This window comes from Natrix helvetica, assembly GCF_964273705.1.
Source record: "Natrix helvetica genome assembly, chromosome: 2".
Taxonomy (NCBI): domain Eukaryota; kingdom Metazoa; phylum Chordata; class Lepidosauria; order Squamata; family Natricidae; genus Natrix; species Natrix helvetica.
Genome location: NC_138552.1, coordinates 278294915 through 278318856, shown reverse-complemented (window position 1 = coordinate 278318856; position 23942 = coordinate 278294915). Strand labels below are relative to the sequence as shown.

Genomic DNA, 23942 nt, shown 5'->3' with positions numbered 1-23942 from the left:
CGTCGCAATGTCAGCTCTCTTCTTCTCCAACAATCACATTCTAAGGTAGTGGTAGTTGAAAGTGGAGGCCCCAAAGCTTTCATGGCTGAAGGTGGATTAGAATTTGGCTTTTCATTCTTCTAGACCATGGGTGTCAAACTGGCAGGGCAGATGCGTCATAGGCAGGCGAAGCCCACCCCAGCTCTATGAATGGGAAAAAGTTGCAAAACATCATATGACATCAACATGACGCTGCGAGTTTGACACCCATGTTCTAGACTAAGACCTTAACCATTACTTAGAACCCTGTGAGTTTTGGAGAGCTTTTTCATTATGATGGGTAAATGCAGTTTCCAGGATTAGCAGCTGTAGTTGCATTTCTTATAAAATAAGCCAGGATTATTTAAACTATGATTTACTGAAGAAGCACCAATTAGGCTGGTTATTACAAAATATCAAGCCAAGTAGGTAGGACATACATAAAACTCCAGCTGTTGCTAAACTACAATTCGCAGCACTCTTCACCATTGATAATTTTGGTGAGTCTGCTTGGAACTGTAGTTTAACAAAATCACAGGGCTGCAAATTCCATTCATCATTAATTTGGCAGGGCTGAGAATCTAAAATCTTACTTATTATGGTCTTCATAAAATATGTGAATCCTAGATGTGCTAGAGCCCTTTTGAATACCATAGAACCTGCTTGTGAGGAACCCGAATCGTAGATGAAGTCGGCTAAGTACATAAGTTAGAACAGAAAACTTATCCCCTCTTTAATTTCTTCCCCAAGGAATATGATTTTAAACTGCTTTTATATCTTGGAAACAAGGTATTGGTTTCCAGGAAAATTTTGATTTGTCACTTGTATCAAAGAATGTGACCTCAGTTGTCTAAACGCTTAATGCAAAATTTAAAATAGCGTTAAGCCTAAGAAGCACAGACTTTTTATGTCGGTGGTAATTCTGACAGGGAATTATGTGAATTAAAATCCAATAACGGAAATACTGCTGGAAAGCAATTCTAAGGAGAGGAGAAAGGAGTACTTTTTTTCATGCTGTCTAATTAAACAAATTGCGAAAATTGGAAAGCTTTTCTAATTACTTCTCCTCCTCATTTCCTGTGAGAGGAAGATGAAAGCTATCATCCATCTTCCAACTAGCAACAAATGTTAATTTTCACATATTTCAAAGCCCCTTCATCCCAAACTAGATTGGAGAGGGGGAGGAAGGGAAGTTCAACTGGGGATTTGAAAACAAATAAACTTAGTTCACATTATTCACATTATTAGAATTCTTCCTATTCAAGGGAAACTCAAGGCAATTTTAACTCGGTCTGCTTTGAATGTTTGGGCAGAACAATAAAGCTGTAACCATCACTCTAGTCTAATGGTTCCTCAAAGCCTCTGCAGACCTCCCATTGTAGTCCCAAGAAAGTTTTCCTTTCTTCTTGACTACTTTGGAGGCCTTTAATACTTTCCCAGAATGTCACAGATCCACTCATTTTAATAATTCTGCCATTACTGAATCCATGGATGTTATTTATATTGCTTCCCTCTTACCATAAAACTTAGGGTGATGCATTTTTAAAACAGATTTTTTTGGGGGAGGTGTTGGTATTTCTTAGACAGTACTTATAACTCTCTCCAAGAAAAAAAATACTTGCCTATTTTCTCTTTATTCTTCCTTGAGACTTTTTCACTTAGCTCTTACTACTGCTTGGAAATCCACATCACACTTCCATATTTTGCTCTTTTGTCAAACCAGAAGGCACAAGAACCTCTGGTTTAAGCCCTTGTTTGCTGCCAGAATGAAACCTGATTAAAGTAACTGGGCTATTTGTTTTTATCCTTTTATTATTCTTGGTTTTCTTCACTCACTTTTCTTCACCACCACCAAAGTTCAAATTATAAACACGGAGCAGCAGAAACAGGTCTCCAGTGATGGGATTCATCCAGTTCGCACCACTTTGGGAGAACCGGTTGTTAACTTTCTGAGCAGTTTGGCAAACTGGTCATTGGAAGAAATCATTAAGGCAGAGAACCAGTTGTTAAATTACTTGAATCCCACCACTTGGGTTATTATTTCAGACCTCATATGTTTAACCCGCCCTCCTGGGCCCAACGTTTGGGAAGCCAGGCTCTGCCTGTCACAAGCCAGGACAAAGGGTGAGTGACGGAGGAGTAACACCTCCTTAAAAAACCTTGGTCCAGCTGGTGGCTGGTAGCACCTCATAAGGGCCCCTTTCCAGGGTTACAGGAGAAGAAGGTCAACGGTTTTGAAGGTGGAAGAGGGCTCCATCCCCCAAAGGCAGATAAAGCGGCAGAACCATCTTCTAGGAGAAGGGAAACTCAGATTATAAACCTCCACTGCCTTGTGGCTCTATCCACTACTGGAAAAGACTTCAGGAGTCAACCTCAAGGCAAAATCTGGAGCCGGAGTCCCGGAAGCAGTTCGTGACTGTGTACAACCACGTTCTGGTCATTCCTGCGATGCAGCTGGAAGCAATCGTATCGGCCCTGCTGTTCCATTGGACTATTTTAGATACGTGGAGAGGGGGGAAATCTTCTGCTTGGGTAACAGTCTATCCTCCATATTAATCTACCTAGGCCTCGTGCTCTTGAAAGGACACTGCAGCTTTTCCTCTTTCCAGAGCACGATACCATAGTCTTTTGAGACTGAAGGATGCCAATGCTATTGCATATGTTGATAGTGTTGTGTAAGTAACTGTACAACGATGCCGTCAAAGTGATGTCCCGGTGTCTGGAAGCCGTACGGATCTGGATGGGAAGTAACAGACTCAAGCTCAACCCGTCCAAGACCGAGTGGCTGTGGCTACCGGCACCCCGGTTCAACCAGCTGATTCCATCACTGGCCATTGGGGGCGAACATCTGGCCCCCGTGGATCGGGTACGCAATTTGGGCGTCCTCCTAGATGCCTGGCTGTCAATGGACGACCATGTGACAGCCGTGGCAAGGGGGGCGTTTCACCAGGTTCGCCTGGTGCGCCAATTGCATCCCCTATTGGACCGGAACGCCCTTCGCACAGTCACCCATGCGCTTGTGACGTCCCGGCTAGACTACTGTAACGCTCTCTACATGGGGCTCCCCTTGAGATGCACCCAAAGACTGCAGTTGGTTCAGAATGCGGCCGCGCGGGCAGTTTCGGGAGTCGTTAGATACTCCCACGTAACACCTCTCCTGCGCGGGCTGCACTGGCTACCTGTAGTTTTTTGGGTGCGCTTCAAGGTGCTGACTATTATCTTCAAAGCGCTCCATGGCACAGGACCTAGTTATTTGCGGGATTGTATCCTGCCCCACACATCCCTTCGGCCGATCCGCTCACACAGAGAGGGACTCCTCCGGGTGCCGTCCACTAGGCTGTGCCAGCGGGGGACGCCCAGTGGAAGGGCCTTCTCTGTGATGGGCCCGACCCTCTAGAATGACCTTCCTCCTGATATTAGAACAACCACGGACCTCCGCTCCTTCCGCCAGAAGCTTAAAACCCACCTGTTTAATCTAGCCGGCCTGGCCTAATTCCAGCTCTCCCACCCCAGTCTGTATTTTTAAATTTCACGGGTTGGTCTTAAGGCTAAGTTTTTAATTTTTATAAATTCGTACAGGGGTCTAAAGTTTAATCCAATTTTAATTATATTTAATTATATTTATTATTGTTTTGTATGGTTTTAATTTGGTACCTGTACACCGCCCCGAGTCCCTCCGGGGAGAGGGGGCGGTCTAGAAATCAAATCAAATCAAATCAAATCAAATCAAATCAAATCAAATCAAATCAAATAAATAAATAAATAAATAAATAAATAAATAAATAAATAAATAAATAAATAAATAAATAAATAAATAAATAATACAACAATGGCAACTATTCTTTGGAAAAAAATCTCTTCCACTTTCAAACAAATCTTTCTTTTTAGACTGTTCCTGGATGCTTAGCTCCTCTAGCCAAGCTTCCTGCCCTGTTCTGCAGAGAAGCGTTTGGTAAGACATGTGGATATATGCAATGTTGGCTGAGAAATTCTGGGAGTTGAAGTCCAGATGTCTTAAAAATGCCAAGTTTGAAAAACACTGCCCTAGAGCAGCAGAAAACACATCTGGGCTTCCTCCACACAACAGTCACTTTACTACATGAAGGTCTCTTTCATTTCAACCATTTTTAAAAATAAATACAATAAATAAATTCCTGAATATAGGATGAAGTTGGAGGACTTTGTTTTGTTTTTAACCTTGAACAGATTGCTAAACAATGGCTTGGCTGCAAAGATGGCTTTTATCATGGCTCTATTTCCAGTATGCATCCAAAAAAGAGTTATTATAAATTAAATTGACAGGTTGCGTCTTTACCTTTTTTTTTTTTTTTTTTAACTGAAAGGTGTTCAACAAAATTAATTAAAAGTTGGTAGGGCAAATGAACAGGATTTGTTCTGAATGGCAGCAAACTCTAATACTGGTTTTATTTCCTTTTCTTTCCATTTCTAAAGAATGTTATATTAATGCTACGGCTGCCTGATTTCCTAGAAGTATGAGTCATTATTTTAAAGAGAAGATTACTATTTTCCACTATATTAATATGCAGTTCTGATAGAAGAGAATATTTGTAGCTCAGGGTTCAACTATGGGGTCTTGGTGCTCTCTGAGCTTGGTTGTTTTCTTACAGACGTTTCATTACCAAACGAGGTAACACCATCAGTGCTAGTTATTCAATTTCCGATCATTTGGGGCTTGGTTTCAGCCCCAAATTTAGCTTCGGTTCTTCTTCCTTTACCATGTCTAACTTGCAAGTGTTAATACATTGTGCTATGAATACACGAGAGATTGACATGTCTGACTTGAAAATGCAGGTATTAAGAATGGGTATAAAATGACATACATTAGTAAGTCCCCCGGAGCCGACATAGATCGTTCCTCTCGCCTCGTTTGGGTCTCATATGGGTTGGCAAATGACCGTTTCCTCAACATGGCCTTCACTAAAATCTTGAGGGTATGGAGAAAGAGAAGAATCAGAAGTGATGCAGCTGAAAAAATGGTGCCACTCTCAATCATTTTAGCCTAGACTTTTACCACTGCAAATTACTTCAAACTGGATGAAACTGCTTCAAATGACTCAAAATGAAAGTTGTAACTGCTCCTTTGATTTCACGTTAAAAACAAGGCTTGGTTTAAACCTAATCTATCCAAAAACAATGGCTATCAGGGAGAACCAGCTACATTACAGGTAGCCCTCGACTTAACAATAGTTCATTTAGAGGCTGTACAAAATTGCAGCGGCACTGAAAAAAGTGAGTTATGACCATTTTTCAAGTTACAACCTTTGCAAGATCCCCATGATCATGGGATCAAAATTCAGATGCTGGGCAACGGGTTCATATCTATGACCTTTGCAGCATCCTGGGGTCATGTGATCCCTTTTTTTGCGACCTTCTGACAAGCAACGGGGAAGCCAGATTCACTTAACAACCAGGTTGCTAACTTATCAACTGCAGTGATTCGTTTAACCTGTGGTGGTGAGAAATTTCATAAAATGGGGCCAAATTCACTTAACAAATATTTCACTTAACCACAGAAATTTTGAGCTCAATTGTGGTCGTAAGTCGAGGACTACCTATTGTCAGGCCTGCAGCCATCTTTTCTTTTGGATCTTTGGCCTGCCACACTTTCTATTATTCTACTATGCATTTTCTCTTGTGGGAAAATGGGAGGGGGGGATTGCACGGAACTAGATGCGATGTAGCCATAACAAAATTCTTTCTAGAAAGCCAAGGTCATCCTTTGTCTTTGTACCTCTGCACCTGACCAGAACTGGATGGGTGGAACTGCCAGCATGGCAGTAGGAGATTGGACCATGTGATGGACTTGTGGGTGTCGGGGCAAGTTCTTGAACTTTCAACTGGGTGGGGAAAACTGGGAAGCTTTCAGATTCGGGTTTTCCCAGATATGCCAACTTGGCTCTCTTAATAGATTGGAACTTTGAGCAATACTTTGCCTTGGACTCTGATTTACTTTTGGATGCTATTTGGAACCCTGACACCTATATAAAGGCAAACAAGGCAACTTTCTAGATCACAACATTTCAGGGTTGTCTCATTCAGCTGAAGCGTGATTTGTCTGCTCTCTGTCTGAAGATATTTGTGGAGAGAGTGTCACTGCTTTGGAATGTCACTGCTATCTACTACTGCCTTGATACATAGCTTGGTCTTCGGTGGTTAAAATGAAAGCCTCTGCACAACAGATATGGGAAGGGTATTGATTTCAAATGGCTACTTCGGATTAATACTTACCACAGCAGGTAAACTAGGAATTGTTTTGACTGAGTTCTTCACTTCCTCTTCAGTCACTTCTACTATGGTGCAATGGTCCTCCTCTAAAGGAAGAGGGTGCTTGCCATACATTGTAACCCATGGATGTTCCTGCATAGAAACAGAATGCATGATGCCTTATCAGCTCTCCTTTGGACGACTCTTTCCTTGTGCAGAATTAATGAAAGGAGCCAACTTGTATTTGGAAACAACTGCTGCAGTTAAAAAGAACATAAAACCTTCCAGCAAGGTTATCCATCCAAGGCAACATGTTACAACTAAAATCAAAAAAGCAGACCGAGATGTCAGCCACAGTTGTCTGTGAAGTTTCAGGAAATCTGATGTCATCCAAACCCTGAAGCCCAAGACTTCCCAACAGAAACTGGCTATGAAAGCCTAGATCAAAACAAAACAAAACTTCATGAAGAGTTCTGGAATTGTCACGCTTTTTAAAAAATACTTTTTAAATGCATACTTTTGCATCAGCCTTGGAAAGAACCAGCCAGGGACGCATCTCTTGAAAACTTCCATTTATTGCTCTGGGATCTCTCTGGGATCCTAGCCCATTCTTTGAAAAAGCTGCTTTTAAACAAACCAGAATTATGACCCCCAAGAGGGGCACATCTGAATCTACAAAAGACAGGCTTGTCAAAAAGCATACAATAAATTCATGGATGAGCTTGGTTATGTTAGTCCCTTTAACTGGATCACGGGTGAAATGCTGTGATGTTTGCTACCGGTTCGCTTTGCTACCGGTTTGCTTCAGGCGAACAAAGCATGCACGTCAAACTGGTAGTAAAAAAAATGCTACCGGTTTGCTCGAACCAGTAGTTCCGATGATCAGCTGTGCAACAATCAGCTGTGCCTCTGATTGTCGCACAGCTGATCATCAGAACTAGCGGTTCGCCCAAATTGGTAGCATTTTTTACTACCGGTTCAGGTGAACTGGTAGCATTTTTACTACTGGTTTGGTCGAACAGGCCCAAACCGGTAGCATTTCACCCATAAACTGGATGTTTATTAGAAAGGACAGAGTGGAAAAAGAAATAAGAGAGAGCAATTCTAAGATTTTTTAAAAAAAAACACCCCCCCCCCTCCAAAAGGAGCTATAAAATTCCCTGTTAATATAAGGTGGTAATTATCATTCTTCTTGTTCTAGCAAATGGCTTAGCAAAGCTTTCAGGTTTTAAGACATTATTAGTCTCTAAGAGGCCAAATTATGAGGAGAATTATCAAGCAGAATCCAGATCCTTCTTTTTTTAATTTTATTTGATGGGATGATTATTTCAGTTTAGCAGTTCAGTAACAATTACTTTTAGCAAGTTTGTCTGAATGTCTAAAGGCTGCTTTTCCATGCTACAAATGATCTTTTGTCAATCCATTTTGAAAGCCGATCTTAAGCATGGTTTAGTTTCTAGAAATGAATTGTGCTGATCTGCATACAGGTAGTCTTCAACTTATAACCATTCATTTAGTGACTGTTCAAAATTACAGCAGCACTGAAAAAAGTGACTGATGGCAGTTTTTCAAACTTAGGACCGTTGCAGCATCCACGTGGTCATATGATCAAAGTCCAGATGATAACCGGTTCAAATTTGTGACGGTTGCAGTGTTCCAGAGTTATGTGATTACCTTTTGCAACCTTCTGACAAGCAAAGTCAATGGGGAAGAACTGTAGAAATTCATTTAACAACTATGGCAAGAAAGATGATAAAACGGGGCAAAGCTCATTTAACTGTCTTGCTTAGCCACAGAAATGTTAGACTCAATTGTGGTCATAAGTTGAGGATTACCTGTATTTGGATGCTATATGCCATGGCTTTTTGTAGCACATACACATATAGATGTCAAACCTGAAGCTGACCTGACCGAGGGCATTTTTTGGGCTTCAGTGTTGCCACACTGGAGCTGAGGGATCGGAGGAGGGAATAGAGATACTTTCTCCTGGGAACCAAGGACATTCCCACAGGCGATTGCAGAGAGGCGGAGTGAAGTTACCAGGCAACCAAACAACACCTTGATTGGACCATGTGACTGTTGGCGTGGGAGAAAACCTTTACTTTTAATTAGGTGAAATCCGGGAGAACATTCAGAGTTGGTTTTCACCAAGCCTGTGCCAATATGATATATCCAATAAAACTATTCTTTCAGGAATCTACCTGCCTCGGAGTTCTGTTTGCTATGGGTGTATTACTTGGAACCCTGACAGTAGAGTTACTACTAAACAGTTACATTTCGAAGTTTAACATGCTGTTCTCTAATATTCTCTAGATATGCTGAACTACAGTTCCTAAAATTCTCAGGGGTTGGAAATTCTCGGAGTTATTCTAACCTAGGAAATTTTAGTAGTCTAGCACATTTTGAAGACACCGGGTTGGGGAAAGCTTAGCAGCACATAACTGATAAATATACTAAATAAGGCCTAACCTATCTATTCAATTACTGTGGTATGCAAAAGCTCAGAGGAAGCAACATTTTCAACAATCCACTAAAGCTCATAATTGCTTACTTTAATTTCAGGAACAGTTATCCTCAATTCAGGGTTCTTTTCCAGCATCTTCAGAATCAGATTCTTTAGTTCTTCACTGATCTTGATCCTTGTGGTAGCAAATATAAAATATTCGGTTAGGACAATGTTTCTTAACCTTGGCATCTTTAAAATATGTGGACTTCAATGCCCAGGTATAAACTACAGTTTACCAAACCTTACTCCTTGTTACAAGCACCACTATTTAAATTTCAAAATAGATAAAATTGTGCATGTAAACCGGTGTGTGTGTGTGTGTGAGGTTGGTTCCGGCAGCCGCTACTGCCGGTTTGCTCGTGGTTGTGCAGCATGCACGCTTGATGCGCGCTGCCATGCATGCGCAGTACTAAAAAAAAATGAACCGGTCCGAACCAGTAGAAACCCACCTCTGATGTAAACCTTTCCCCTCCCCACATCTAGCCAATTCAACTAGAGTGAAACTGAGTGGAGAATCAATCAGCTGGTTTTCCAACAGGTGCAGGATTCTAATACAGTTAGTCCTCAACTTAAAACCACATGAACCCAAAAATTCTGTTGCTAAGCCTGACAGTTGTTAAGTTAATTTTGCCCCATTTTACAGACTTTCTGGCCACAGTTATTACGTGAATCATTGCAGTTCTTAAGTTAGCATCATAGTTGTGAAGTGAATCTGGCTTCCCCGTTGACTTGCTGGTCAGAAGGTCACACAAGGTGATCAGATGACCCCGGGATGCATTATACCAGTTAACAAGCATCTGAATTTGATCACGTGACCATGTATGTGTGAAAAATGGCCGTAAGTCACTTGTTTCAGTTCTGCTATAACTTTGAACGGTCACTAAATGAACTATTGTAATTTGAGGACTACCTGTATGGGAGTATTCTTCCCTAAAAAAAGACAAAAATGGGTGGAGGCTACCCCCTCAAGAGCCGCAGTGGTTAGAATGCAGGTTAGAGTGCAGTAGTGCAGGCTACTTCTGCTGCCTGCCGGTTGCCTGCAATGGGTAGTTCAAATCTCACCAGGCTCAAGGTTGACTCAGCCTTCCATCCTTCCGAGGTGGGTAAAATGAGGACTCAAATTGTTGGGGGCAATAAGCTGACTCTGTAAACTGCTTAGAGAGAGCTGTAAAGCACTGGGAAGCGGTATATAAGTCTAAGTGCTAGCGCTTAGTTAGGAAAGGACTCTCCCAAACCTGCTTTCAGCTACAACCCACCCACCCACCCACCAAAGCAGCTAGGAATTATGAAAGTTGTAATTCAACATTTCTGGTCAGCAACACTAGGCTGCAGAAGGCTGCTTCAATTAACCAATAATACAATGTAGAAATCCAGGAACTGAGCCAGCCAGAGGACAGTAGCTAAGCAGAGATATAGCAGCTGGTCAAGGATCTTCCAATAGCTCCATCTCTTGCCAGTAAAGGCCAAACGGATGTCAGGAATGGAATCTTCTCCCACATTTTGCAGATTCACTAGACAGAATCTGTTACTATTTAGGGTTTTCTCTTTTTTTTCCCTGGAAACTAGGACTCTCGTGTCTTTTCCCCTCCCAAAATTAGGCTCAGAAATTTTGCCAGGCTCATTAGGTCCCTAGTAATTGCTTTGTGATGTTGTCGTTCTTTTATGATTTTATCATGAGCACTTTGAAAGCTGCTGTTACAGCCAAAAAACACCCAAACCCCAGCCCATAAATTTAAGCATAAACATGCACAAGTTCCTCTAGTGTTCTGTTGTTTATCAGAGATAGCTGGACAAAGGGAAGGAAGGGGGTGGTGATGGAAGAATGGAGAATATGACCGTATTTGGGGGCGATATGCTTATAAACCAGGAATCCAAAGCTACTGAATTCTGCTGCTGATAGTTTCTATTTGAGCTGGCTTGAGTGCAGACATCCATCGTGGCTTGCACTGAGCTAAGTAAGCTTTTTGACTTTGGGAGTTGAAGTTGTTGATCTGTAAGGTTGGAGCCCCTAGAAACAGGGTGAAGATAGAACTTACTAGGTTCAAGTGGACTTCTAATGACAATTATTTGATATTAGCAGTGCCAAACGGGAGTTTTATTTTGGTTCCTTTGTTCAAAAATATCCCCCAATGGTGATTTTTATAATTCAGTTAGGGTTATCATGTGCTACCAGAACCATCAGATTGCTTAGGTATAGGTGGTTAGAATGCAGTACTGCAGACTACTTCAGCTGACTGCTAGCTGCAGTTCGGCAGTTCAAATCTCACTGGCTCAAGGTTGATTCATCCTTTCATCCTTCTGAGGTGGGTAAAATGAGGACCCAGATTGTTGGGAGCAAGAGGCTGACTCTGTAAACCACTTAGAGAGGGCTGTAAAAGACCTATGAAGCACTATATAAGTCTAAGTGCTATCGCTATTGCTATAGTGATAGAACTGGCTAGCTATATTTGCACAAAACCAGAGTTAGTTTAGTCTGGTGGTTAAGACACCAGGTTAGAAAGCAGGAGACCATGAGTTCAAGTTCTGCTTTAGCCATGAGAGCCATCTCGGTGATTTTGGACTATTCAGTCATTCTCTTTTAGCCCAACCCACCTCATAAGATTGTTGCTGTGGGGAAAATATAGTAGGAGGGAGTTTTTTTGTATATATTGAAAATTGAGTTATTTGTAAAAATAATAAAGATGGGATATACAGTATAATAAATTAATAAACACGTAACCCAATCCATTAAGGACCTAATAGCTGCATCCACATAGCATACTAAGCTTTGTTGGTTTTAATTCAGTTTGGTGGGCTATTTATTGACTCATTGATTTGTGACTTAGTATGCTATGAGAATGTGGAAAATCCAGTTTTTTGGGGGCTAGCCTAGGACTTTATCTCTGTTCCACTCACTAGGTAGGAAGAATATGCTTCCACCAATTATCTTGGCCAGTCTATAAGACATAAGTGACCTGGGAGAATTAATTTGAACTCTGCCTCATGACAGGATAATCACCCACAGCCCTTGATCCAATTAAGCCACAAAGTCCAATTGTTGGTTCATCTACTGCCAGATCATTAAAATGTTTCTTCAAGGTTTCCTCTGATCTTCTCTAGGCAAACCACATTCTCTGCTGCTGGGCTAAAGCATACAGAGAGATTTGTGTGTTAAAACAGGGTGATCTATGCAGTTGCATAGAATATAGATTATATAAAAGAGCAGAAATGCTTAGCTTTACAACATGTTTTGTTATATTTTGCAGTAGAAAGTGATATGCTTTGTCACCATGGCAAAACATTTTCGACTTCCAAACAGCACCATATCTGAGGTGAAGCCAACTCTGTGGCTTCTAATTTAAGGCTATCTTTCCCCCATAATTTTTCTCTTTCTTACTGACTTAATTGGCTTCATTTAAATACCGAATCCATTTCCTTCCTCTTCCTAGCACACTAATGAGTAGAAAAGCCTTTTAAGTAGGAAAGACTGGATCACAGGGTGGTAGGTATGTCCCACAGCAAGAGTTCATGCTGCAGGAGATACGGACAAGGTTCGTCAGCTCATTAAATGTTAATCCCTTGCTATGGAGGCAGATAAGAAGTAGCACTCACAAGCTGACTAATAAACCCAAATATATGATAGTGGGGAGAAGGTGGGCAAAATGCCCAAAATCTAGCAAATAGCAAACTTGATGCTGGAGAAACCTACATATTATTTCCCCCCTATATATGAGAACTCCTTAATTGTCCATGTTTAGGTTCTTTTATTTATAGAACTCTACCTACGCACAGTATGGACGTATTAGTTCTCTGGAGAAGTCTACAATGCTGAGAAAGGTGGATGGAAAGAGAAAAAGAGGAACAAATGGGTGGATTTAGTCACCTATGCATCAATAGGCACACAATGTCAGATTGGGGAGAGGTCCCGGAGAAGTTCTAGCTCATTCATTGCTAAGGAACAATGTGGATGTGATGGTAGATAATCATAATCAGTCATCCATAGTGGTGGCAGGCAAGCTTCAACCTTATAGAAGTACCATCTTAAAATTAAAAACAACAGGAAAGGAAACTTCCAAAGAGTTGATAAAACTTAAGTATGCTCCCTGGCTAGCAAATGTAGCAAAAGATTGAGAGGAATAAAATAGAGTCTCTTGGAGGAGGAAATGGCTGGCCAGTTGACACAATGAAAATAGACTTCTATATAGGCTCATCATTGTGCTGTAAATGTTGCATTAAAATTATATTAAAGAGACTCTAGGTAAAACCTATATGAAATAATATAGATATTATGATAGCAGTGTTCCATCTCTCAGGGGTTACCACCAAGAAGAGAGAGCCAAGCTATTCTCCAAAGCACCTGAGGGCAGGACAAGAAGCAATGTGTGGAAACTAATCAAGGACAGAAGCAACCTAGAACGAAGGAGGAATTTCCTGACAGTGAAAACAATTAATCAGTGGAACAGAAGTTGCCTCCAGAAGTTGCAAATGCTCCAACACTGAAAGTCTTTAAGAAGATGTTGGATAGCCATTTGTCTGAAGGGGTGTAGGGTTTCCTGCCTGAGTGGAGCAGGGGGGGGGGTTGGACTAGAAGACCCCCAAGGTCCCTTCCAACTTTGTTGTTCTGTTAAACATTTGTGTCATAACAGCTGCCCATGCTATTAGGTTAGGAGGTTAGGCTAGCCCTGCTGTTGAAGGTTTTTTTTATGACTGGTAGGTTTCATTTATTCATGGATTATTGTTTTAATTGCTGGATTTTAATATTTGTATGTCACCCAAATTCACTGTTGCAAGATGGGTGGTCATATAAATTATTTAAGTACACATAAATCATATGGCAGATGTCTCTGCCATAAAAGTTAAAATAAGAACTAAATATTTAACTGCATTAATAAAATGGTCAACATCTGGAGCTCTAGCTGGCCTAGTTAAAAGCATTTTGTGAATGTAACAATTCAAATTCTTCACTTTTTCCTTATTGTCAGACTGGCCCCGGCCTAAACCTCTAAACAGAAATGATCCTTGGCCCTGTTTGTTGAGAAAGATACAGTTTTATTAGAATTCAAGTGTATTGTCGTATTGCAGAACTGAGAATTGCACGCCCAAATCCCTAATTCTATTCCCCCCTCTTAACTTGTTCCCTCACTGCCCACCCCACTACAACCAATCAAGTAATTATTTTCCATATCTCTTAAAAATTCTCTACTTCCGAATACATACATTCCCCATTTATTTATTTAATTTATACTGATGCCCATATCTTTAAAGCTCTGGGCAGTGAACACAGTTAAAACATCAGAATAACAATAAATATCAGTATTGAAATACATATGTTTTTTTTAAAAAAGAAAAGCAAGTCTTATGGGGCTGCAACTAATAGTATAGGTCAGTGGTGGGCAACCTTTTTTTTCAACTGAGCCAAATCTCGCCAAAACCACGATTGAAATTTATTTTGAGAGCCACATTTTTAAAACCGAAAATACATAGGATGGTACACTGTTTTTAGTTTCAATAAACTCTGGCATTTGAAGCACGCAAGTCTTAAAGCTGTCAAGTTACAAGATCCTTGCATCCCTAACCCTTTAGGAAAAAAAACCCAAGGGGTCTTCAAACCTGACAGCTTGAAGACTTGTGGACTTCAACTCCCAGAATTCCTTCTCCAGTCATGTTGGCTCAGGAACTCTGGCATTGAAGCATGCAAGTCTTAAAGCTGTCAAGTTGCAAGACCCTTGCACCCCTAACCCTTTAGAAAAAAAACCCAGGGTCTTCAAACCTGACAGCTTGAAGACTTGTGGACTTCAACTCCCAGAATTCTGAGAGTTGAAGTCCACCAAGGGCATCAATCATATTAGCCCAGGCAGGGATCTGCAAAATTGGCTCTTAAGACTGGTGGACTTCAACTCCCAGAATTCTAAGAATTGAAGTCCACCAGTCTTAAAACAGCCAACTTTGCAGACCTCTGTGTTAGCCCAAAGCCTTGCGCTGGGCGGGCCTTGCTCCCCCATTGGTGGAGCCCCAAGAAGCGAGGAGGGAGAAAAAGAGACGGAGGCCAAGGAGCTTCTCCCCCCCCCCCGCAAAAATCTTATCAGGGAGCCGGCGGGCAGTAGCAAATTAGCTGATCACGCGGCGTGATCGGCTAATTTGCTACTGCCCGCCCGGCTCCCCGGTTAGATTTTTGCTGGGAGGAGGCGGGGGGGGGGGAAGCTCCTTAGCCTCCATTTCTTTTTCTCCCTCCTCGCTTCAGGATCCTCCCTAATCATTGTGGGTCGAAAAGAAAAAAGGGAAAGGGGTGCTTGAAAAGAAAACAGGGAAAGGAGGCAGAAAAAGAAACGGAGGCCAAGGAGCTTCTCCCCCCCCGCAAAAATCTTATCAGGGAGCCGGCGGGCAGTAGCAAATTAGCTGATCACGCGGCGTGATCGGCTAATTTGCTACTGCCCGCCCGGCTCCCCGGTTAGATTTTTGCTGGGAGGAGGCGGGGGGGAAGCTCCTTAGCCTCCGTTTCTTTTTCTGCCTCCTTTCCCTTTTTTCTTTTCAAGCGCCCCTTTCCCTTTTTTCTTTTCGACCCACAATGATTAGGGAGGATCCTGAAGCGAGGAGGGAGAAAAAGAAACGGAGGCTAAGGAGCTTCCCCCCCGCCTCCTCCCAGCAAAAATCTAACCGGGGAGCTGGGCGGGCAGTAGCAAATTAGCCGATCACGCCGCGTGATCAGCTAATTTGCTACTGCCCACCGGCTCCCTGATAAGATTTTTGGGGGGGGGGGGGAGAAGCTCCTTGGCCTCCGTCTCTTTTTCTTCCTCCTCGCTTCAGGATCCTCCCTAATCATTGTGGGTCGAAAAGAAAAAAGGGAAAGGGGCGCTTGTTTTGAAGTGCCCGAGAGGAGCGAGGGGAGCGGGCGCCCGGCACAGAAGAGGCACATTAAAGTGTGTAAAGAGCCGCATGTGGCTCGCGAGCCGCGGCTTGCCGACCACTGGTATAGGTAATTATTCCTATTTTTAAGAATGGCCATACAGACAAAAATGTAATTCAGACAAATGATAGGGAAGCCAAGATTTTACACTGCATTGCGGGAGGGGGGGTAAATAGGAGCTATGGCAAATACAGAAAGCATCCTCTCACTCGGAATTGTCTTCTTGGTGATGCTATGAGATGATGAACTTATTAACAGGGGTGTCAAACTCGATTTCATTGAGGGCTGCATCAGGGTTGTATTTGACCTTGAGGGGCCAAGGTGGTGTGGCCAGCTCAACGTCACTTGTGTTGGGGATCCTGAAGTGGCCCAAGCGCTCTGCCTGTGAAAAGGCTCCCGAGCTCCATTTTCGGCTGCGACGGCCTCCTGCCAGTGAAAACGGAGCTCAAAAGGGCCACATGCTGCCCTCCCAAGATCCATTTTCGCTGACAGAGGCACTGCAGGCCAGTCCTTCGCCGTTTCCAGGGTGGCCCCGCGGGCAACATCTAAGCCCCTGCGGGCCGGATCCAGCCCCCGCATCTTGAGTTTAACCTATATTAGAATGAAGGCAATGCTTGTTGCCCCACATTCAGAGGTGGTATCCAGCCAGTTCTGACAGGTTCTGGAGAACCAATAGCGGAGATTTTGAGTAGTTCGGAGAACCAGCAAATAGGTTGGCCCTGCCCTGCTGCCTCCCAGCTGATCTTCTTTTGTTGCCCTGAACAGGAGAACGGAGCTGGAAAGCAGGTTAGTGGGGTGGGGAGGGAATAGGGATTTCGCAGTGTCCTTCCCCTGCCACGCCCAAAGCCATGCCCACAAAGCCACACCACACCCACAAAGCCACACCCACAGAACCGGTAGTAAAAAAAATTAGAATCCCACCACTGCCCACATAGGATCTTGCAAGAAAGCAGAGAGAGAAGGTGTTCTAGAAATCTAATTATTCCTTTTGGAAGGATTGTAGCACTTTTCCCACGTTTCTGCGTGGATGCCCTGAAACTTGCCAAACCTCCCCCTGCTTCATAATATGCACGAATCTAACGATGGGTTTCCAGCCTACTGTATTATAATGATCTCCCACACAGGCAGTTAAGCGTGCTAATAGGAGTTGAGGCGGAGGATGGCAGAGTACCCCTAGCTTTAAATGGTTTATAGTGTCAGTTACTAAGCTCAAAGTATAAAGAGATTTTTTTTAGCATTCATGGCTTTTCGTGGGAGCATTCTTTCACTCAGTATACTCCTCAGCCACGCATCCTCCTTTCCCCCCATCCTCCTTAAAATGGTATGATATCATTTTTACATTTCAATTAGAAATAAAGGATTTAATTAATGGAAGTAGGTCAGAAATTCTTTGCTCCTGTGGTGCAGTGCCAAATGGAAAGAGCCGTAGCTTTTGGCATCTCATCCAAAACACAAATTCGTGGAATGGAAACTTCCTGAAAGAAGCTTTTAGAAGTACGCAGTGCACCATACATGATAATGTGCACAAGTAAATTTAGGGTTTACAATTAGGGGCAGAATTTCGATTGCTATGCAATACGGCCCTCTCAATTCCTGGCAAATAGATGGGGAAGAAATGGAGGTAGTGACTGATTTTATTTTCCTGGGTTCCAAATCACTGCAGATGGGGACTGAAGCCAAGAAATTAAAAGACGCTTGCTCCTGGGGAAGAAAGCTATGGCAAATCTAGACAGCATACTAAAAAGCAGAGACATTACCCTGTCAACAAAAGTGTGTATAGTCAAGGCTATGCTTTTCCCAGTTGCAATGTATGACTGTGAAAATTGGACCATAAGAAAGGCTGAGCGCCAAAGAATTGAGGCCTTTGAACTGTGGTGCTGGAGAAGACTCCTGTGAGTCCCTTGGACTGCAAGGCGATCAAAAGGGTCAGTCCTAGAGGAGATCAACCCTGACTGCTCTTTAGAAGGCCAGATCCTGCAGATGAAAGTCAAATACTTTGGCCACCCAATGAGAAGGAAGAACTCCCTGGAGAAGAGCCTGATGCTGGGAAAGATGGAGGGCAAAAGAAGAAGGGGACGACAGAGAATGAAGTTGCTGGATGGAGTCACCGAAGCGGCATGAGCTTAAATGGACTCCAGAGGATGGTTATGACTGGACTTGATTATAGAACCATTTTTATTGGGGTCACTAAGCAATGCACATGGTCGTTAAGGGAATCCAGCTTCCCAATCGACTTTGCTGCTTGGAAGATGGCTGGGAAGGTTGCAAATCATGTTGCATGCTGCAATCATTGTAAGTGCAAACCAGTTGCTAGGAGCCTGCATTGCAATCATATGACTGTTGGGATGGTGCGACAGTTGTAACTTCGAGGAGGGGCCATGTTATTTTTTAACTTTGACTTATTGTTAAACAAATGGACATACGTCAAGGACTACCTGAATGATGTGAATTTATTCATAGACAATGAAAATGCAACTGGCATTCAACAAGTATAGACAATGTTGTATTCAACAATGTTCTCCCAACTGTTCTGAAAGGACCCCCCAATCCTGAACAATAGATTCGGGTAAAGGGGGTAGAATTACTGGGGGTGAGAGAGGAACATCAACTAAAATTGTATATCTCATCATTGCGCTAATGAATGTCTTTGTTGCATCAAAGAGCTTCCTATCAGCAGAGACACCATGCAGGGTAACACTCACTGCCTTCTTTGATAATTAAAAAGGTTAGACATGTTCATGGCTGTAACCTAAGAGCGTGTCAGCACAATGCATGAATCTCCTAGTTGGTGGGAAGCTGGGGTGCTTTGCTTGCAAGATAGTCTTTAATGAAAGATTCTAGAAAAGCATCAACTTGCTTGGATTTAAAATGCTTTTGGTTGTACTTTGTGGCATATTGGCTGAAATGCGCTAACCAGAGCTGTCTCTACCATTAGCAAACGATGCTGCACGTGCTAGAGGTGCAACTAAGATTGATGAATAAGTCTTTTTCAAACGTTAAGATGCCTAGACTTCAACTTTCTTGGTCAGCAATCCACAGGTCTTGAAGTCGCCAAGTTTGACAAACTGTCAGGCGTGAAAGATAAGTGCCACAAGTTAAATTATTTAACCGATTAACAGAGTTGGAAGGGACCTTATAGGTCATCTAGTCCAACCCTTGCTCAAGCAGGAAACCCTACACCATTTCTGACAAATAGCAGTCCAATCTCTTCTTGAAAGTCTCAAGTGATGAAGCACCCACAACTTCCGAAGGCAACTTCTGTTCCATTGGTTGATTGTTCTCACTGTCAGAAAGTTCCTCCTTATTTCTAGGTTGAATTTCTCCTTGGCAGTTTCCATCCATTATTCCTTGACTAGCCCTCAGGGGCTTTGGAAAACAGGTTGACCCACCTCTTCTCTGTGGCGACACCTCAAATATTGGAAGACTGCTATCATGTCTCCTCTGGTCCTTCTCTTCACTGGACTAGCCCAGTTCCTGTAACCGTTCTTCAAATGTTTTAGTCTCCAGTCCCCTAATCATCCTGGTTGCTCTTCTTTGCACTTTTCCTAGAGTCTCAACATGAAAAAATGCATACAGGACTATTGCAAAATGAGGATGAGAGAAATAAACTTTATAACGTCTACACAGGAAAAAATGGCAACTTCAAAGAATGTAATCAAAGAGCAGGATAAAGTTAAATTAAATTAAATTAATTAAAATGCACCACAATTTTGAAATAAGATTCAGGAAGTTGAGAAAGCGAGTGAAGAGGGCAAAACAAGGCCTCTTCATCAGAATGAGTGGAATTAAAAATAAAAGTGATGAAATAATTTTGTGTGAAATTGAAGTGACGGAATGCTGAAAGAGTGTCTTACTGAATTGTATGGGAATGACAGTGATACATCAAAGGACAGAATTGGAGCAAGTACTGTATTATCCATGTTAGCGCTCAAGAAAAAAGTGATGAAATGTAAGTCATAATGCTGTGAAAAATGTTGAAAAGTGTTAAGCTTTCAGATGTAGATGTTGTCATTGGAGAAAATATTAACATGATTTGCTTATACAGCTAGTCCTCCATTTACAAGTATTCTTTTAGTTGCTGTTCGAAGCACACTGGAGTGACTTATGAGCAGTTTTCACACTTACGACCATAGCAACATCCCCATAGTCATGTGATCAAAATTTTGGTGTTCGGCAGCTGGCATGTATTTTTTGACAATTGGCACTTTCTGGGATCATATGTAACCTTTTCTGATGGCAAATCAAAGTCAATGGGGTAAACCAGATTTAGAATAACAGAGTTGGAAGAGACCTTGGAGTTCTTTTAGTCCAGGGGTGTCCAAACTTGGGAACTTTAAGACTTGTGGACTTCAACTCCCAGAATTCTGGGAGTTGAAGTCCACAAGTCTTAAAGTTCCCAAGTTTGGACACCCCTGTTCTAGTCCAATCCCTTGCTCAGGCAGGAAACCCTACACCACTTCAGACAAATGGACATGTAACATCTTCTTAAAAACTTCCAATGTTGGAGAACCTCTGGAGGCAAGTTGTTCTAATTGTCAAGAAATTTCTCCTTGATTCTAGGTTGCTTCTCTCCTTGATTAGTTTCCACCCACTGCTTCTTGCTCTACCCTCAGGTGCTTTGGAGAATAGCTTGCCTCCCTCTTCTTTGTGGCAGCCCCTGAGTTATTGGAACTTGCTTAATGACCGCATGATTCACTTAATAGCTGCAGTGATTTGCTTAACAGCTGTGGCAAAAAAAGTGGGGCAAAACTCACTTAATAATTGCCTTACTTAGTAATGGAAATTTGGGGATCAATTCTGGTCGTAAGTTGAGGACTACCTCCAACACTGGACATTTTAAAGATGAGATTAGACTACTATTTGTCTGAAATGGTACAGGGTTTCCTGCCTAAGGAGGGGGTTGGACTAGAACACCTCCAAGGTCCCTTCCAATTCTGTTATTCTATTCTATATTGGTTACAGTGCTGAAAATTAATGCATCTAAGACCAAGGTAGTCGTGTTTGACTGGGAAAATTGAATTAATGAATTCAAGTTATACATAAATATGCTTAGTAAATCAAGTAGATCAGAGGTGGTATCCTACTGGTTTGCACCGAATCGGGCGAACCGGTAGTGGAGGCGGTGTGAGGCTCCGCCCACCCACCCAGATGGCATCACGGACCTTCTGCGCATGCGCAGAAGGTTTTGTGCATGCCCAGACATGCAGGAAGCACACACTTCTGCTACCGAACTGGTAGTGAAGAAAATAGAATGCCATTACTGAAATAGATACATTTGTATACCTGGGCAGAGGGCTTATTAAAAATGGAAACTGGATGGAGAAATGTTAAGACATGCAATGCAGGTAGAAATGTACTGTTTGTTTATTCATTCATTCATTCATAAAAGTGAAAAGGGCTTTGTAGAATAACTGCTTTTCCCTACTTCATTATATGGATGTCAGAGTTTTATCTATCATAAAGAAAGTAGAACACAATTGCCCTGGAGTATTTAAAAGTGGAGCAAAATGAGAATAGGCAAGGTCAAGAGAGAATGGGTAGCAAATGAATGTCAATAAATACAAAGGTGACTGACCTGTAGCAAAGGTTGGGAGAATAATTGAGATGATTTGACGTGTGCAGGGCCGGATTTTCCTATAGGCTAACTAGGCTTCAGCCTAGGGCCTCAAGATCAAGAGGAGCCTTTTATTTATCCGTGCCACATTTTTTATAAAGGTTAGTACCAATTACAACATGTTTCATTTAATATATTGATATATATCACAGTAATGATGTATTTTATTATCTCTCATGTAATTTACAAACTAAAAAATGGGAGGTGAAAGGGCCCCATAAGTGGAATAGCCTAGGGCCTCTTTTCATCTAAATCTGGCCCTGGACGTGTGAGAGAAATAATCTCAAAATCCGAAAACCAATATATAACAGAAGGGACAAAAGGAAAGGAGAAATTCAATTTTGACTGAAAATGATTTCGTCCTCACAAAGAGAGAGTTTTATGAGGCATCCTTTCCAGGCTGTCATTGAACAATAGAGGAATAACCAGGAAAATACTCCTTAAATACCAGTATAACAAATTATACAGCGTACAGTGTCCATTACAATGTGGGAAATGAGGCACCCCTAATTCATAAAGTAGCTGGAGAAAGCGAGACAAGAAAATAAAGGAAAGAAGGTTGGCACAGCGGTAATTAGAGTAAATCTCTGTTAATGGAGCTACTAACTGAAGACTACTAGGGCAATGTCCTCTATCTGATAGGATTGCAACTCTCCAGATCGTCAGCAGTCTACCTGTGGGATACCCCCTCAGCTCATGTTCCATGGGTTCAATGCCTGCCTTCCTTCACTGCTGCTCCAGATCAGGGGTGGGTTCTGGCAGGCACTACTGTCGGTTCGCTCATGTGCGCGTATGCACAGTACAATTAAAATTGTTCTGTGCATGCGGAGAACTGAAAAACAAGATAGTGGTGCCTATGGCGCCGCCCGGGGAACCGGTTTAAGGGCGTGGCAGGCCTGGGTTGCTGCCGGTTCCAGTGACCCAGGCCGCCAAACTACTACCGTTTTAGCCAAACTGGTCCGAACCGCCACTGCTCCAGATGTTACCCCAACTGCAAAAAGACAGGCATACTTGTTTATTGGCATGATTGCCCACTGTTGGGAATGGGCAAGACTAGACGTTCAAATGACTCCTGTTGAGGAATTCTGACTGCAGTAGTCAACTCCATAAGTCTACTTACTCTTCTGGAAATTCCACGGGCTTGTTTTTGATCTTGTTGTGAAGTGCCAGGATGAATTCATCGATAAAGGGACACTGAAAAACAAACCACGTTTCCATTCTTGTTGGCCCATAGAAAACCCTACACTGACAGGAACACTTAAGGCTTAGGCCCTAAGCATCTTTTTTTTTTTAGGACCGATTGTTGTGGTATTTGAACTCAAATGTCAATATTCTTATGGACTCATAGTCATAGTAATGTGCGTGGTTAGTTATATTATTTTTGTTTTTCACTTATACTGTAATGGAAGCTACCTGCATTTCATTTAAAATAGCTAATGACCTGTGAATTATATTTTGTGTGTGTATGTCAGTGCTGAGTTTCAATTTATTTTACTACCAGTTTTCTCGTGCGCGCTTGCATGCAGGTGCAATGTTTCTGCGCATGCGCAGAAGCAACTAGGCGGGTGGGCGGAGCTTCACACTGCCACCACTATTGGTTCGCCCGATTCGGGGTGAACCGTCAGAAACCCACCTCTGCTGTGTGCGTTTGTGTGTGTGTGTTCTTAACCAAGTCATTAGCTGTTTCAATTATATTTATGATATATATTTATGCATTAGTGAACAATCCATGCCTCACTGAGTCATTGTTTCAGAGGTATTTCCTTACTTAAACAGAGAAGCAGAATGACTTCTCTTAAACAGAGAAGCAGAATGACCCACTGAATCTGGCAAGGACTCTGGCAGGGACCATCGGAAATTTCCCTTCCCTTCCCTCTCCTCCTGTGCTACAGTTATTTTCTTGCTATACTGTAGAAAATAATCTGCATTACGATATAATGTAAAACAAAACTCTAATGCGTGCAATTATCTATCTTATGGGAGTGCTTAACCCTTGTCAAAAATGCTAGTTTAACAAGGTGCTTCAATCCAATATATTGATACAACTTTTAGTACACCTTATTGGGTGAAAGGGGAAGCATAGAGACCTAGAACAGATTATTTAACTCTAACAACCCCCCCTACAAAAAAAATGCCCCCATTTACAGACTCCTTACCTTCCCATATACAAAACAAAAGAGAGTGATACCCATCGCCCAGACATCTAGAGCCTGAAAGAAAGAAAAAAAAACATTTAATTAATGTATTAATTTTTATCCAATGTTTTTACCTTTTTTACTTCTCAATGTTTTTCACGGTCTGGTACTGTATGCTGGTTTGAGGATTTTCCCTCTCTTGAGTATGTTTTTTCTAAAGGTTTTTGTTTGTTTGTTTGTTTGTACTTCTGCTAACCTTGGAGTTTCCCTGAGAGGTGGTAGTAATACCTTCTTACATGTGGACAATGCCATTTTTGGCTGCATAAGTATTGGTCCTCATAAGCTGAACATCAGAAGTAAAGGCAGGGGTGGGCTGATGGGGGTTCACATGGGTTCGGGACAATGGTGGGTTTCAAAATTTTTTAGAACCTCTCTGTAGGTGTGGCCTGCTTTGTGGGAGTGGCTTGCCGGCCATGTGTCTGGGTGGGAGTGGCTTGGCAGTCATGTGACTGAGTGGGCGTGGCCAACTTGTAAAATGTGGTGAAACTCACTTAACAACTC

General features: G+C 42.2%; 1 protein-coding gene across 3 annotated transcripts in view; it reads right to left on the bottom strand.

The window, feature by feature from the left end:
* CAMKK1 (calcium/calmodulin dependent protein kinase kinase 1) overlaps positions 1-23942 on the bottom strand; it is a 160166-nt gene that overhangs the window by 10002 nt on the left and 126222 nt on the right. For all 3 annotated transcript variants that reach the window (XM_081945930.1, XM_081945932.1, XM_081945931.1), the window contains exons 11-15: positions 23403-23456; positions 22367-22440; positions 8795-8882; positions 6268-6396; positions 4860-4963 (exon numbers count right to left, since the gene is read on the bottom strand). In XM_081945930.1, coding sequence (XP_081802056.1) covers positions 4860-4963; positions 6268-6396; positions 8795-8882; positions 22367-22440; positions 23403-23456 — 449 coding nt within the window. The remainder of the gene's footprint in view (positions 1-4859; positions 4964-6267; positions 6397-8794; positions 8883-22366; positions 22441-23402; positions 23457-23942) is intronic.